Raw genomic sequence first — 16,907 nt, forward strand, 5'->3', positions numbered from 1 at the left:
AACCACAAAAATTGTCCCGGGGGCTGAGGAGTGAACCGATATCCTCGGTGTGCGTCAATTGAGGTCCCCAGTGTCTCACACACACGGCCAGAGCCTCTTCCGACCTACCATAATGCCTATCCACAGTGCTGGATTAAGCTAGTGTGGGGCCTGTAGCATATGTTATAAAGGGGCCCTAAATATAATAAAACACAAATATTAAAACACAAATATTTTACTTGCATAGTAAAGTAATTGTATTTTTTCATTTGCTATACAGCCGGATAATACGACAAATCGCTAATCTTAAAGACCCAGTCGTTCATAAAAGTTGAAGGCAGTATAGTACTATAGTTATAGAGCAAGTGCAGAATCACTGAACCGGAATTGATAGCTTGACAGCATTTAGCGCGGGGCCCTTGAAAGTGCGGGGCCCTAGCGCATTCTACTTTTGCTACGAGGATAATCCGGCACTGCCTATCACACCGTAATGTTTGTCGTAAGTGCGAGACGCTTCTAGACGGTAAATAACGCGTAGTAATACTGCAACGCGCCCTGTTTACTATGAACGTGAAACCAACTGGCTTCTCCCAACCCAAGCATCGTCACCCAGGACGGCATTTGTAGTCGGAGGTCTCACTCGTCCCGTCTGCCAGGTGCAGCAGGGTGATGCAAGGGCCTCCTCTGTGATCCTCCGTGGCGCCGCCGGTGCTTCGTGACCAATCTCAACTGCTCCCCCTTGATTACACAGAGCGAATGCACGGTGGGACACACATCCCGATATAGCAGCACAGAGTTTGTAGTTTGGGCAATCATTGGAGGTGCTGGTTCTGGTTCTGCCTTCCTAACATGCTTGTCCGTGGGTTTCCCCCATGGCCTCTGTGCGCAAACTGCGCGTTTACAAATTCTACAGCGTTCTGAGAATTAATTATCATGATTGATGCCTCATTAATCACCTCCGGTTAGCACGGTTGGCTACGTACGGTGCGAAAAAAGTTCCACATCCACGCATTCATTAATTTGTTAGCCTTTGTGTACGATGTTGATCCTGAATTATTACCAAAATAACGTTGACAGTCACACCTCTGAACTCATCTTGCATAGGGCAAAATTGAAGAGAAATGTTGGGCATGCAATATTTAATGCTCGATACCTCACGGGTGTGGAATTGCGTTATTACTTTAAATTAATGTGGCTACTAAAACCGGCTGAAAAAAAGAAAGTTATTCGTCAATGCCCTTCGGCCCAGTTGGCATGGTCCAGATCTCGGGCGGGGTGGGGAGGGGGCAATGAGTTCTCCCAGTAATTCCTTCCTATTTCCAGCCCCGAAGATAACGAAATCATCTGTTAATCCCCAACCACCCCAGTTGAGGAGGAAGAGGGGACAAATGAGGGATTGGCGCCCAGACAGGAGCCACCGGCAGCCCATTGGCTGGGGCCTTGTGTCTAAAATCGTCGCGGAAACGCAGCATGGGTGGCGTGTCTCAGCGTGAGCGCGAGTTACGGTCTCGCAAGTGTCCCATGACCAGCAAAAGCACGGGGGTGGCCCTTTTCAAAGCCGTGGATCGAAAGGGGATTTCAATTTCATCTCATATCTCTCACTCGTGGAGATAACGCGAGAGGGATCCGCTGATAATGAGATTTGCAGCGACTTTGATCTTTTGCAGATAAACGGGGATTTGTAGCGTCAGCAGCTGACAGACATCCAGGGCTCCCGTGAGTCGCTTGCAGTCGCCTGCCGTGCTCGGCGGCGATGCGCGTCGCGCTCAAGTGCAGACCAGCCGGGGTTCAACGCCCAAACACTGCGCAGGCCGCGGGTCACTCTCTAAGACGGTGGATGATCCCAGGACAACTCTGCTAATCTCATACTTTCTCGTGACACCCCCTCCACTTCATTGCAGTTGAGAATAAATAAAACGTGCATTGAGATTGTTTAGATGATTTTGCTGCTGTGAATGTCCAAATGATGGGCCACTTTGTTGAGCGTCTGTCATTTGTGGCCAGGTGGCTTCTCAAAAATAAGTCAATAACTCAGTGGGCTTGGCCTGGTAGGATGGGGATGGTTTCGTGTTGTATTCGTTTGTGTTTGGGTGATTTGTTTACCTGTCTTGTCCTTTGCACTACTGTCGTGTTTTTGTGCTGTTTGTCGTTGTAACGTTCTTACCCCATGCCCCTACTGGACATCTGTGAAAAAGAGCTTTAGAGCTCATCGGATTCCTCCTGCAGTCTAAATAAATATTCTCATTCTGATTGTTGTAATTGTGCATAATATATGAATTCGTATGCTGCATCCTAAAAAAAAGATATAAATATTAATCAGTCCCTTTTATACATCCTCCATCATCTTGTGTTTTCTTATTCACGCGAAAAAGATCAGTTTTTGCCACGGCCTCTCACCTGGTTATAAATTAAGCATCTGACCGACGGATTCTTTGAAAATCTTTGGGGAGCCTTGGAAAACAGAAATAGTGCCGGACAGCTTGCGCCTTTGTGGCCTTTGCGCGTTACAGAATTCATAGACGAGGGGTTGGATGTATTAAATAATGATCGTATATATAATTACGTAAAGTCTGCAAAGAATAATTCCACGCGGTTATTCTCTCTCTCTTCCTCCTTCGTGCTGAGATTGGCATTGAGGCCTGATGCTGTGCTGCCTCCCCATAGCCGTCTCCTCGCCTTCCCTCTGCACATGCATGAATCGTGAACGTGGTGTGTAGCTTTACAAAGCGGTGGAGAAAAATAACGCAATGTTTTGGCATAGGTTTATATTTCACAATTAAAATAGGGTTCATAAGAAATGTCTAAATGCGACCGCATCGCAGGGCAATGCACACACGGGGGAGGGCATGCACATTAAGAGGGACAGTGAATAAAACAGAACGATTGCAGGGGAATAAGAGACTAAACTAAAACAATTAAATATTTTATTTTATGTTACCAGGTAAGTCCCACTGAGCTATATATATTTTTTTCAGAAGCGGCCCGGCCACGAATCATACCTCAAAGAAGTGGCTTATTGTGTGGAAATTTATAACAGCCAAATACTAGAAACGCGTGTTTCTAAGTAAAACGATTGACACTGAAGATACTTTAGGAAGAGAAGTCATTGGCTCGGTAGAAAAGGAAGGGCGTGAGCCAGCCAGCAAGGAAAACTTGTGTTGGTGTCGTCTAAGATATGATAGCCTATCCCACATATGTCCGCGGGATACACGTCCACGGTGGAGGGTGGATGTGGGGACTGCGAGTGACGTCATCACGTAGATGTGCGCGGTGACGTCCCCGCCGGGCACGCGCACGTGACCACGTGCCAGCCATGTATCCAAGCAGGAAAATTGCCAGCAAAACCTTTTCCCGAATGAATTATGAAAAAAAAACAATCACGTTTTTTACCGTGGCTAAATGTCTCAAATTGTAAACAGCACACACACGCGCGCGTGTAAAAGGCACTCGGTCTTTGTGCATTTTGCAAACAAACATCAGGAGCCCCCTAAAACAATGCATTATGGTCCTTAGGTCACCATCGAAATTGTTCCCCTACCCCCGCACCTCCGATTAGCACGGTTGGCTACGTACGGTGCGAGAGAAGTTCAGCATACGCACGAAATAAATGTGAGTGACTGCGACTGGCTAAGAGGCGGGGGGGGGGGGGGTGACGCCTCATCCCTCAGCAAATCGAGCCGCGTGTGGCGTTGCACCGGTTGCGTTGTGGGCCACAGGGGCGGACACGGAGGGGGGGGGGGGAGTGTGCGATGCGTGCGATTGTGACACTGGGCCCCGTGATCACCACCCAAGTGACTAACCGCGTTTGACAGCAGCGACATACCACGCGAGCAGAGTCGCGGGGGGCGGGGGGGGGGTCACTGTGGAATTGCTCCGTCCGCAGATGTTTTAAGGATTAGTTAGCCTGGAGAGAGCGGCATGTTTTTTTTGACAGCTCGCCACAAAAAAGGCATTGTTCCTTGAAAATTGATGCCTAGGGGGTCAATGCTCCATCAGATGGATTACAGATTGGCAGGTCTAACCCAGAGAACACAGTGCCCCCCTCATTGGCCACTGTGACTCAAATTCAATCTCTCGTGAACTTTAAAATACATTACCTTATTGCATTTGGCACAAATGTCACGCCTCATCTGGAACGTTTCTGTAATTTGTAACGTGCTAATTACTTAATCCGATTTGTTTTCGTTTTGTAACCATGCTGGCCCAGGTCACGCTTGCAAATGACGCGATCCTGGTCTGTCGAGTTCTCACCTGGTTAAACAAACTTGAAACCTATTAAGCAGGTGATTTATTAAAATAACGAAAGCCATGTTTCAGCAGCACGTGGTTTTAAATTGAATCGTGTGGATGAACTGTTGCCTGTGGGCATGCCTTCTGATTACACTGTGTAACAATGTTTTTGTTCACATAAAGTCAGATAAAAACAACATATGAATCAATATTAACATGTATTTATGCTAACGTAATAAAAAAATAGTACAAAAGATTTAGACACCAAGGCGCACTACCACAGTCGGGACTGGCCACAGCGGACTCTGTGGGAAGGAACATTGTCAAGTGGGAGCCACTGGTGGCTGATGCCACCACTGCACATCAAATTGGGCCTTATGAAACAATTTGTCAGAGCTGTAGATAAGGAGTCGGCCGCCTTCAAGTACCTTCAAGACTTCTTCCCTAGCTGTCCGAGGCAAAGGTCAAAGCCAGTATCTTCATCGGACCACAGAGAAGCTCACTAGTAAGGAGAAAGCGGCTTGGAACAGCTTTGTTGCAGTGGTTCGTGGCTTCCTGGGCAATCACAAGGTCGAAAACTATGTGGAGCTGGTTGAGACTCCGGTGAAGAACTACGGTACAATGGGCTGTAGGATGTCCCTCAAAGTCCATATCCTTGATGCTCATCTTGATAAATTCAAGGAGTACATGGGAGCATACTCGGAGGAGCAAGGCGAGCGCTTCCACCAGGGTATACTGGACTTTGAACGCCACTACCAAGGACAGTATAATGAGAACATGATGGGAGACTACATTTGGGGTCTGATTCGTGAAAGTGATTTACAGTATAATCGTAAATCTCGAAAAACTACCCACTTCTAAATCTTTTGTAGTAATGTTTATTACTTTAGTATAAATACATGTTAATTTTGATTCACATGTTTTTTTCTGACTTTATGTGAACGAAAAGACACAAAATCGGCCGTTTCATCATTGAAAATAGATACATTTCAAAATATCACTGTCCTGGTCACAAACGCAAAGTTTGTGGGGAATAATAGCCATTTTCTATACTTTGTAGGCATAAGCAATTACGAAATAACACTTACTACCCAGGAACAAAGATTGTGTTACATAGTGTAATCATATTCGGTTAGTCACAGATGACATCCTGAAGGGGACTGCTTCGCTTGCATTGTATGTAAATGATAACAATGCAGCAACCAGGAGTGGTAAGAGGATACTCTCACATTTAACTACTGGCTCCTCGGTACAGACGCAATGACTACACAATGGAAGTTTGCCTGCAAGTGAACAATACTGCAGACATCTGGAAATCTACCCCCGGAAGTTTATCTACAGACATTGCACAATACGCTATTCAAGATTAAAGGTCCGAGTAGTTGTGCGTTGCACTGCGCTGTACTTTCTAGGAGCCTAAATCCATTCGTTTGACTTGCGAATTGCATATATGCTGGGTCATTTAAAATTGTTATGGGAGCATTCTGTCTGACAAAATGTGAAATTGTATATCGTGAGTAAGCAACATCCATAATTCATAGGTATATTTGCATATAACGCTTTGGGATATTTTTGTATGTGAAATTTAAGACGTGAAAGTAGGTAAATAATATTGATAATGTTTTGCTTATCCAAGGTTTACTGAGTTTCAGCACTATTTTAGCAGCATGTAAGTCACCTGGCACCTAGGTAGGCTGGAAAGATGCCACGGTGGCGAGATGTTAACTACCTCGTCTGGTATACGGGAGGACGTGGGTGCTATACCGACCTTGATGCCTGCTGTATATTTGGAGTTTGCGTGTCTCTCTCCGTGGTCGCGTGGATTTTTCTCCGGGTCCGTCGGTTTTTCAACGTACATTTAAAGTAATTGGCTGCTATACATTTCCACGTGATAAGCCACTTCGTTGAGCTCTCATTTGTGATAGCCAGGTCGCTTCTGAAAAAGAGCTATGCAGCTCAGTGGACCTTACCTGGTAAAACAAAATATATGGAGAGTTTAGTTTAGACTTGTTCAAGCATCAATGGTCTGAGTAGATGGTCACCTTGTTATTTGTATAGACCAGTTGGCTGACGGTGACTCATGATTTCACGTAATGCACGTTGTACTAATTGCCGTATAAACCAATTTACGAGGCTTATTTTGTTTTGGACACAGTCCAAGTTTTGCACCATATACTTTCTGGTGAACGTGTGACTCTGTCATCACTAATCGGGCGAACATAACGCCTCTTTTCAAAGGCGAGTTTTATTTTCGGAATGCCACGATTTACAATCACTGCCTCTGTTCGGAAGAGCTGTTTGGTGCGTGCAAAACGAGGATATAATAACAAAAACATACTTTACCAAAAAACGTGGGCCGTGCTCAAACGATGTGAAGGTAGTTCAGTGCGGCACAGGTAAACACACCACAGGTAAACACACCACAGCGCTGCAGCACACAAAGGGGGTGGGAGTCCTGTCGTGCCGTGAGGTCTTGTTTTCATGATGCATATGACAAACACAAATCCGAACCGCCAATGTAAAAGTTCCAGGTCACGTGACCAGTGTTGAGTTTTTCGGGGGCGGTCGAACTGGTTCTGGGTGCTGGGGCTGTGGACGAGGAGCCGCGCGGGCTGCCCGCGTCCCCCTCGTTGGGGGGGGCTCTCGCGCAGGCAGCAGGCCAATCGGTGGACGGCGCCAGCGCACGGAGGAGCAATGCCGGAGGAGCAATGCCGGGAGAGCTAAGCCTGCACGATTGTTCTCGCGCATGAAGTAAAACTAAACTGAAGACAAAGCAATTTTTTTAACCAGGTAAAGACCACCTGGCCACAAATGAGAGCTCAACTAAGTGGCTCATCACGTGGAAATGTAAAGCAGCCAAATACTCTGAACGCGTGTTGTTGATGCTAAATGTGGAGGGAAAACCCGAAGGACAGAAAGCAAAATCCTCACGACCACGGGGAGAGATACATGCAAACTCCCAATATACAGCAGCAGGCGTCAGGGTCGGGATCGAACACACAACCTCCTGCATACCAGGCGAGGTAATTAACATCTCATAGCCACCCATGGTGCCGAAGTAGTTTGTAAACATTAAGTTGTGTTATTTTAAAAAGCACGAGTAAAATATAACATTTGAAGCATTCGCATGGAACAGATGTGTTCAGAACCAATTTTGCAGACTTGCAGTACAGAATAAATTATAATGAATGTTATTATCTTGTGGTTGGTCTCGGATTTACAAATGGCTCCCCTTCCCTTCTCTCACCACATTGTGGGGGTAGCGAAATAATTGAGGAACACTGAAGGATAATTGAGGCTCTGAAGCGTGTGGTCATGGATAAGGGAGAGGATACAAGGTGAGACGTCAACTGGTATTACGGCTGGTATTAAATTGGATTATTACATTGGAAAGTACAAAATATATATTTGGTAATAATACCTCAAGTCTACTTTAAAATACTGTATATATCTTAAACAGAGATAACGGCAATAAGATTTAGGGAATTAATCAATAAAGTTGGAATGTTGTTGATTTGTTTAGTACTCACATATAAGCAGCGTATTTCTAACGGTATCGTGGAAACGACAATACCATTGCTTTATTGCAGTATGTTCTCATGGGGGGTTATTTCATTCATTGTTCATATTATTAATGAGGCGCAGTGGTTGGCGCACAGCGCGGCCAATTCCCGGCCGCTGCCAAAGGGACATCTGAGCCGGTCCCGGGCCACCCGTTCTCCAACCCGCGCTGATCGGCGTCGGTGAAGCAAAGTCAAACGACCCCACGACTCGCAGCGAGGGCCTTCATCCCAGCAGCGAGCGATAGGCTATTAAAGGTCGTGGATGTCTGCTCGTCTCTTAAAATCACGACAATCTCCGCCCCATTTCTCGTTTTTATTTTAAACATGCTCGACATTCGTACACCGCTGGGATCGTCTTTTCACGTTCAGTTTAGAAACATCTCAAACACCCTCACACTGGAGTGAGCTTGGAAGCTAATTACCCATCCCAAATTGTTGCCCCTTTTGGGAAGTTACCCCCCCCCCCTCCGTTTTTTAAATCCCTTTTTGTTTATTTAGCCGCGCCGCTAATCCCCGCGGCTCGCCATGCGTGTAAATGTACCCCGCGATTCCCAGGGGGGGGGGGGGGGGGGTAGAGAGAGAACGCTCCGGGCTGCGCTAGGGGTTCACACAAAGACAAAGATCCCCCGTGTAGCCTTAACAGATTATTTGGGGCAAGTGCTGTTAGCGAGTAGCACCTATGAGGGCCGCCACTGTGGCACACGAGGGGGTGGGTGGCCAGAACCACGCCCCGTCGTACCATTTGAGGCTGAGTCGACCTAGGGGAGGCCCAGGACCAAATAATCGTCACTGGTGTTGGCCGTGAGCGGGAATCGAACTCGGGTCGCCGGGTTTGCAGCGACACTGAGCGCTCACCATTACGCCACCGCTCCCTGCAGGGACTGGAGGAGGGGTTCACACACACACAGACACACAACAACAACCGCCATTCGCCACTAAGACACACAACAACAACAACCGCCATTCGCTACTAAGTGGCGGTGACGTCACCACGACGCTTGTGCCAGGCCAAGTGCACCTTGAGGCCACGTGAAGTGTCGAACGCCCGCTGGCAGGAGGTCACGGGGCAGACCCAGCAGGTGCCACGGGTCAACTGACCGAGATGACCGAGATGACTGGCTGATGCTCCACCTGTGCCCCCTACTGTACCAACTTGCTGTGCTTTAACCACCCGGCGCTCCGCTCGTTGTTGTGAGCATCGCTCCTCCGCCCTCCGTTGTTGTTGGAGGGCGACTGCCTCCAACTGCCCAGTAGCGTCCTTCACGAGCCTCCTCCACAGAGGCCGATCTTGACACCGCTGGTACCAGTCATCGGCAAGTCCACTCAGCTCCACGTCCTCCTGTACCACATCACTCCATCTCTTCTCTAGCCCGTGCCGCGCCCGTTTAGCCCCCTCGATCCGGCCGAACAAAAGCTGTTTAGGCATGCGGTGGCTGGGCATGCGGGCTACATGACCCAGCCAACGCAGCCTTGCCTGCCGGAGGAGCTCACCGATGGGACTTTGTCCAGATCTTTCAAGGATTTGTGAGCTCCTCACACAATCCAGCCTGGTTAAACCCAGGATGGATCGTAGGCAGGCCAGCCTAACACACACACACAGACACACACACAGACACACACATACACACACACACAGACACACACACACCGACACACGGACACACACACAGACACACGCACATACACACACAGACACACACAGGCACAGACACACACACACAGACACACACAGACACTCACATACATACACACACACAGACACACACACATACACAGACACACACACGCACAGACACACGCACAGACACACGCACATACACACACAGACACACGCACAGACACACACAGACACACACACAGACACACACAGACACACACACAGACACACGCACACACACACAGACACACACAGACACACGCACATACACACACAGACACACACACACAGACACACACAGACACACGCACATACACACACACACAGACACACGCACGCGCTGTGTTACCTGGCGACACTGCCACCTGCGCGCGTCTGAGTGCGGCCCCGCGTCTCCATTTACCTGTCACTCCCCGCCAGCGGGAATGCGCCGTGCGTGCGCAGCTGGGAGGATGTGCCCCAGCCCCTCCTGCCCCCCCCGCCCAAACGTGGCGCTGATGTAATGATGCTCTTTGGAAGAGAGAACTTCGGACGTTTTTTTAGGAATGACGTGGGAATGCAAGGCGAGGGTCACGAATGTCACACAATTCTCCGTGCATGGCTGAGCTTGCTCGCTGGGGTGTTTGGGGGGGATAACAACAACTCATCCACACACCAACGTAATGTTAAGTAAAAGAGAACGAATGTGTAAAAATACTTACTTCAAATGCCATCTTTGCGTCACTGCCAATTGACAATTCAGTGCGTGCAATGCTCAATATTGTGGGGTGGTAATACTGGTAGGAACCCACTGGTTCCACCAGCCCACAGGGGATTATTGTGTCCGTCCGTCCGTCGTGCAGGGAGGGGCTGGGTGGGGAGGGTGGGAGGGGCTGGGTGGGGAGGGTGGGGCTGGGTGGGGAGGGGAGGGTGGGGAGGGGCTGGGTGGGGAGGGTGGGGAGGGCCTGGGTGGGGCTGGGTGGGGGGTGGGAGGGGTTGGGCTGAGTGGGGAGGGGCTGGTCACCCCGTGGTGCCCTTATAAAACTCAACGTTTAACCTACTCACGCCGGCTTGTGCCCGCCCTCACAGTCGGCCATAGTTGCGGAATACACCACGCCGCCGTTGACCCTGGCCATTGACCGAGCAACCCAACGTTTCTACCAGCTCCCTCCGCAGGAATGTGTTTATGCCAGTCAACACATGACGTCACAACACGTGCGCCACTCCACCCCCGGCCACGTGGTCTCAAACGGCATCGGGAGACGTCACTTTTGTCAGCAGGAAAAACACGTTCAGTTATTACGGAGTGTAAGTTATAGTTTGTAATCACTGAAAGTGTAAGTTATAGTAAAACAACATCTGAAAAATAGGTCTGACATTGGGCTTCAAACTCAGTAAATCCCCAAAATGTTCAAACAAAAACCCATCCCTTCTTTGTTGTGTTTCGCGATCCGCAATATAATTCTCTGTGCAGTATCAATTGACCCCACCTGTGTTCTGTATTCGTAATGCTGCACCTCTGCGTATTTTTTTTCGCACCTCCAAATACGCGCAGTTGGCTACGTACGGTGCAAACGAAGTTCAACACGCACATTTACGTGGCGGTCAAGCAGCTTGCTTTTATCGAGCCGCCGATGTATAACGTTCCCCCCCACACCTCTTGTTTGCTCCACCCCGCCCCGACCCAGACTTGCAGGCCTCCAACAGCTCTGTGACCCTGCGTGACCTCAACTCAAGTGACCACCGCACTCTACTGCTGGATGAGGAACGGGGTCGCTTGTTTGTGGGTGGCCAGGATGTCCTGTACTCCCTGGCCCTTGACAACATCACCCGTGGTCACACGAAGGTGGGTGCACGAACCTGCTGATTTAGCGATCGAACGAGGAGGCATCATATCCAGGCGTGAAACCGCAATTTCTGCTCTACCTCTTGAATACTCGTGGCGAAATGAGACGTGTCTCTCGACGCACTCTTTGGCGCAAGTTTCTTAACCCCCCCCCGCCTCTGCCCACTGAGCCGTTTAAATGGGGACATCGCATAGTTCGTCGATTGGAAGGGTATTGTGTGGTGGGGTAAAGTGTGGGTGGGTATCCTGTCCTCTTCCATGATGTCAAGTTGCTGTTCTCTCTTTCTGGTTATGCATTGCTTTGTTTTTTTGCAATTACAGCAACCCGTGTAATTTTAAAAATAGGGTTAATTACAAAACATATTTTACAAGCGGCAAGAGAGGAAGACATGACACGTTGGTGATGAATGCCCTCACGGGGATATTTTCGTTGAACGTTATATATAAACCGTAGTGTTACAAATCCAGCATACACATTTTAAATAGCATCCCACGATAAGCCCTGTTTGGGTCGGCTTGTTAAACATGGCAGAGAAAATGGCACCCAAGGTCCTGTCAACGTGCCACTAATTGGCTGCCCGTTGACATATGTCATGGCCTTAATAATAGCCGATTGGCCCCAAGAGGGCTGTCATGCGTGGTGATTGTGCTCGGCGTTTCAGGGAACGTGAAATCAAAGCCGCTGCTGGCAGAGTGCAGCCACCAGAGGCTTCTCAGATGGGGGAGACAACGCGCCCGGCGCTCAATGTGGCAAACGAGAGGTTTATAAATACACGTCGCATTGTGAATGCTGCAGTGCAGCAAAGTCAGAAACAAATACTACAAACTATTAAAGAATATATATTGTTTTGCCAGAGCTGTGTAGCTCTTTCTTTCAGAAGCGACCTGGCCACAAATGAGAGCTCAACGAAGTGGCTTATCATGTTGAAATTTACAGCAGCCAAATACTCTAAACCAGGGGTCGGGAACCTTTTTGACTGGGAGAGCCATAAAAGCCCAATATTTCTAAATATATTTCATTGAGAGCCATATAGTAATTTTTAACGTATAATAAATTAAATATGTCTTACTTTTAATGCGACTTCTGGTGCTGCATGGTTTTGCTGATGGCCTTGTAGTTCATACGTGGTGAGGTTGAGCTTCATGCAGGCGTGACCCGTGAAATTTATCTTCAAAACTAATTTCTGTTTACTTTAAAATGACACGGTATTATTAAGCAATATCACAAATATTTTAAAATCAGTTCCAAACAGATTTTTTTTTTTCAACTCAAAAATTGTCTGGGAGCCATATGCCGTCACTCGAAGAGCCATATATGGCTCGCGAGCCATAGGTTCCCGACCGTCGCTCTAAACGCACGTTGATTCTAAATGTTGAGGGAAAAACCGGAGGACCCGGAGAAAAATCTACGTGACCACGGGGAGAGAGATATGCAAACTCCAAATATGCTGGCGTTAGGGTCGGGATAGCACCCACGACCTCCTGCCATACCAGGCGAGGTAGTTAACATCTCGCCACCGCGGTGCCCCAATGTGCTTAGTTATAAAATACATATTTCTTAAGGTGACCGTGGTTCTTTTGAGTTGTAAAATAAGTATAAATACATGACACGAAGGTGGGAAATATTGAAAGTAGCTGGAGTATGTAAGCAAGCGGGAAATGCATGAGTCGAGTGGACGCTTTGTGCATATACTGCCCAGCTCTATGTTGAATTACTTTGCACCATACGTATCCAAGCGTGCTAAGTGTGATAGTGAACATATAACTCTGCCATGCGTGTTAGCTGTGGCCAGAGTAGCTGGGTACAAGGTGCAGTGCACTAACCACACCAGACTACAGTCACTGGTTTATAAATAGAGGTTTTCCACCCTCCATGTATCTATCGATAGTTCAATGCAACGTGCAATTTTATCGAGGGACTGTGTGTTGTCTTGGTGTGGTCTGGGACTCTTTTTGTTTTGCTGCCTTGCCCAAGATTGCATTTGGTGTTGAAATATCGGCATGAATTGATGTACTTGTGCAATTTATACTTGTACATTTAATTTTTTTCATATTAGCGTTCCTATACTTTGCACTCATATTGGTGTTTGTATTGTTTGCTGTTGTAACTTTCGACGGGACATTTGTGAAAAAGAGCTTCATAGCTCATGGGATGTTTGCAGTTTAAATAAAGATTCTGATGCTTTGCTCTTAATGTTGAAGTACCAAAGCAATAATATTTGTCACCGCAAGTAAATCCAATCCTGCTGAATCCCATTAAATTATTCGCATTTAAGTTAGTCTTATATAAATAGGAGAGAATACCACTCGGTTCACGACTGGAACTAGTTTTGTTTCTCCTCAACATTAAAACTCCACAATGGTGTGCAGTGCGTGCCAGGTCAAGTCGTTTCGGGTGCACAACCAAATGCAGGGCTGCACCGTCGCATCGTACAAGTGCACAGCAGAATTCCCGCACCCTCCCTCCCTCTTAGGGCTATCACACTCATTACACACCGAGTGCTTGCCACAAATGAACCACAATACATTGCTGATCTCGTCAAGGAGTGTAAGCCATCACGCAAACTCCGGTCATCCTCGCAGGAGCAGCAGCTTCTGGCTCGCCATCGAACTGCATCGTGCCATTCCAGATGCGCCCCTGCGGCCGTCTGGAACGCTCTTCCTTCCGATATTAGGAAGCCACTGGAGCAGTGCACTTTGAAATCATCCAGATTGAAAACTCATTTCCTGAGAACTGATTTTGTGTTTAGTTTGTCCTTCCTCCACACCTCCGATTGACATGGCTGGCTACGTACGGTGCGAAAAAAGTTCAACACACATCGGGTTAGAGTGATCCGGGCGTCCACGTCCGTGAGTGGATGATTGAGAACGTCCTTCCCGTCGCAGCTTGACAAACAGGTTTTCACGTGAGCACCGCCAACAGACGAGAACTTCCCCGTTGGGCAGAGGAACATTTTGGCACACAAATTTTTTTTTAACAACTTGTAAGTAGTTGACTGCAGTCATGGGTGTTGATATCTGCACAGCACATCAGCTGTTCAAACACTGATACTATATATATATTTTGAAAGGAACATGGCGGTTGCTGAGATTTGCAACCTCCTGGTGCTCGATGATGGTCCACGGATGCAGAAATCACAACCGAGGTCTCTTCGAGTGACCTCTGGTCTACACAACAGGGGGCAGAACTTTCCCATCCGCCAGACCGAAGAGTGCAAATGTCATGAAATGGGAGGACAGCTAGAAACGTTCTCACTGCTCTCATGTTTGAGCCAAATCAAGTGCGGAAACACAGGCGATTGGCTAGATTCAGTCCTAAGAAGTTGCAACGGTACCAGGTCGGTGTGCGTGGCCTCTGAGCTGCCCAGACCACCACTAAGTTAATTATCTGGGGATGTGCGATGGCTTGACGATGTGCCGTTCACCCCCAGCCGAGTGCATGCGAAGGTGGCGTCACCAATGCCGTGGTGTCCGATCGTTCTCAAATGATTATTTTTCTCCACCCACAATCAGTTTATGTGCGCGCGGTGTTTCATGTCACGGTGGCGCTTTGTAAATTCACCCTGTTCATATTTGCGTTGCTATTGCCCTTGAAAAGCACCCGTCTGAGTCTATTTACACTCCGCTTTAAATCAAGGATTTGATTGTTGTTTTGACACGAGCAAAATGATGGGAAATTTTGAGAAGAGAAGCCTTTGATGTGTGTTTTGTACAACGCGGATGTGGTTGTATTCATCTCGACCGCTCTGGCAAGCCTCCGTGCCTCACGGTACCTCACGGTACGTGTCAGGACTATACCAGCGTCGTCGCAGTATTGGGTTCGAATCTGGTCTCAACATTGGTGTCCAGGTACATCGGCGTGATCATCTCAACATTATCATTGACTATCAGAAAATAAATGAAACTGCATATTTGGTTTTTCATTCAATTTACATTACCTCGGCATTTAGACTTTGCATGTCTCTCTCCCCGTGGTCGCGTGGGATTTTTCTCCCAGTCCTCCACATTTACAATCAACGCACGTTTCGAGTATTTGTCTGCCATGAATGTCCACGTGATAATCCACTTCGTTGAGCTATCATTTGTGGCCAGATTGCTTCTGAAGATGAGCTACGTAGCTCAGTGGGCCTTATTAACTGGTAAAATAGATATTGTAAAATAAAATAGTGCATGTTTAATATCACGTGTTCCAATGGGCTTCAAATCCAAAATAATGACTTCTCCCACTTGGACAAAATTCAAAACAAAAGCAATGCACGTTTCATTGGGTTCACAGTTTGCATCATCTTCGCATCACTGTCGCTGATGTTTACCAGCGTGTGGAGGCTTCTTGTAAGAGACTACAGCGGGTATCTTTCCCATTCTATTTTTGCTTCAGATTTCTTGGCCGGCGTCGGATGAGAAGATGCTGGAATGCCAGCTGGCTGGGAAGGACGCGACGGTACGGAGAGCCCACACAATAACCCGCAAAGCACACACCATGCTGTCCCTCATCGTTAGTCGCTGGTGAGACAATACAAAAAAGGTGCCTGCCATACCCTGTTAGTGCGATTTTCATTTCAGAGTTTGCTTGAAATTGTTATTAATAACATTCCCCCGACTCTAAAACAGAACCCGTTGAAGAAAGTGCCCATCGAAGTACATCAATGCTCAAACGAGCGTTGGGAATTACTCCATCCCCCTGGAGGTCCCTGAGACACCGAGACAAATGTAACACTGTAGCAGTGGTGTGCACGTGTGTCAGATTTGGAGCCTGATTATCCGGCCCCCACCACGGGCAGTGCCTGGTGGGATCGTTCTGGCAGTATCTTCCAGGCCTCCACAGACCACACCGGAGGGTTCCATTCGTTTCTCTCTCAGCGCAGTGAGCATCATTTTGCTCACGCACTGAACGAACTGTGTTGTCTTGAAAGTATCTACCGCCGAAACTTTCTGCAACACCACAACGTGGACAAATGTTTACCTTTATCCTGGAATATATCCGTGTGCAAACCAACAGGAATATGTCATGTAGCTGCTCACCGCGAGCTCTTATTACCCTGATCATGCTTGTCTTTGTGCTGTACGCCTTTTGGCATCCTCTGGTCTAACACCTTTTGAGACGAGGCTCCAAAGAAAGCTGTCTCTGGTGTGGACCAATCAGTTTCAAAGACAATGCATATATTATCAGAGGAGGTTTTTTTGCATTCTGACCACAAGTATTGTGGCTAATGCAGACATGATTCCTTGTAAAAGATTTCAGTTTGGTGTTTTAACATCTTAATACCTCTTTTGTTGCTAGAAAAAAAGGGAAAACCTATTCTCAACACGAATATGTTTGAGCATATATCATGATGCCAGGGATGCATCAGGTTGGAAGCCAGGTTCTATGGAAACATTGGTTACGGAAACGTTCAGATCACCTGCCCGGTCTGGAAACTTCAAATTTCAACTTGTGTGGAAGACAGTAATCCTAAGTACATAAAAAAGTAATTATAGGTTCCAGTGCGAAAGCTATGGACATCGATACGTAAAGAATAGAGTATGCAGTTGTATAATGATATCTCGCACATTAGGCTGGGTATACTCTGTGGGATACATATTTGTAAATTTCATTCCAAAACCACCTTTAAATGATTAATTGGCAAGCATGCATGCAGTGCTTCAAAAGTTA

The 16,907-nt window shown here is 47.5% G+C and overlaps 1 protein-coding gene across 3 annotated transcripts in view; it reads left to right on the plus strand.

The window, feature by feature from the left end:
- The window catches only part of LOC133351603 (semaphorin-3A-like), a 125,192-nt gene that overhangs the window by 55,350 nt on the left and 52,935 nt on the right, over positions 1-16,907 (plus strand). For all 3 annotated transcript variants that reach the window (XM_061566923.1, XM_061566925.1, XM_061566924.1), the window contains exons 3-4: positions 11,097-11,254; positions 15,633-15,695. In XM_061566923.1, coding sequence (XP_061422907.1) covers positions 11,097-11,254; positions 15,633-15,695 — 221 coding nt within the window. The remainder of the gene's footprint in view (positions 1-11,096; positions 11,255-15,632; positions 15,696-16,907) is intronic.

This window comes from Lethenteron reissneri, chromosome 38 (genome assembly GCF_015708825.2).
Source record: "Lethenteron reissneri isolate LAM-NWPU_2019-01 chromosome 38, ASM1570882v1, whole genome shotgun sequence".
NCBI classification, from domain to species: domain Eukaryota; kingdom Metazoa; phylum Chordata; class Hyperoartia; order Petromyzontiformes; family Petromyzontidae; genus Lethenteron; species Lethenteron reissneri.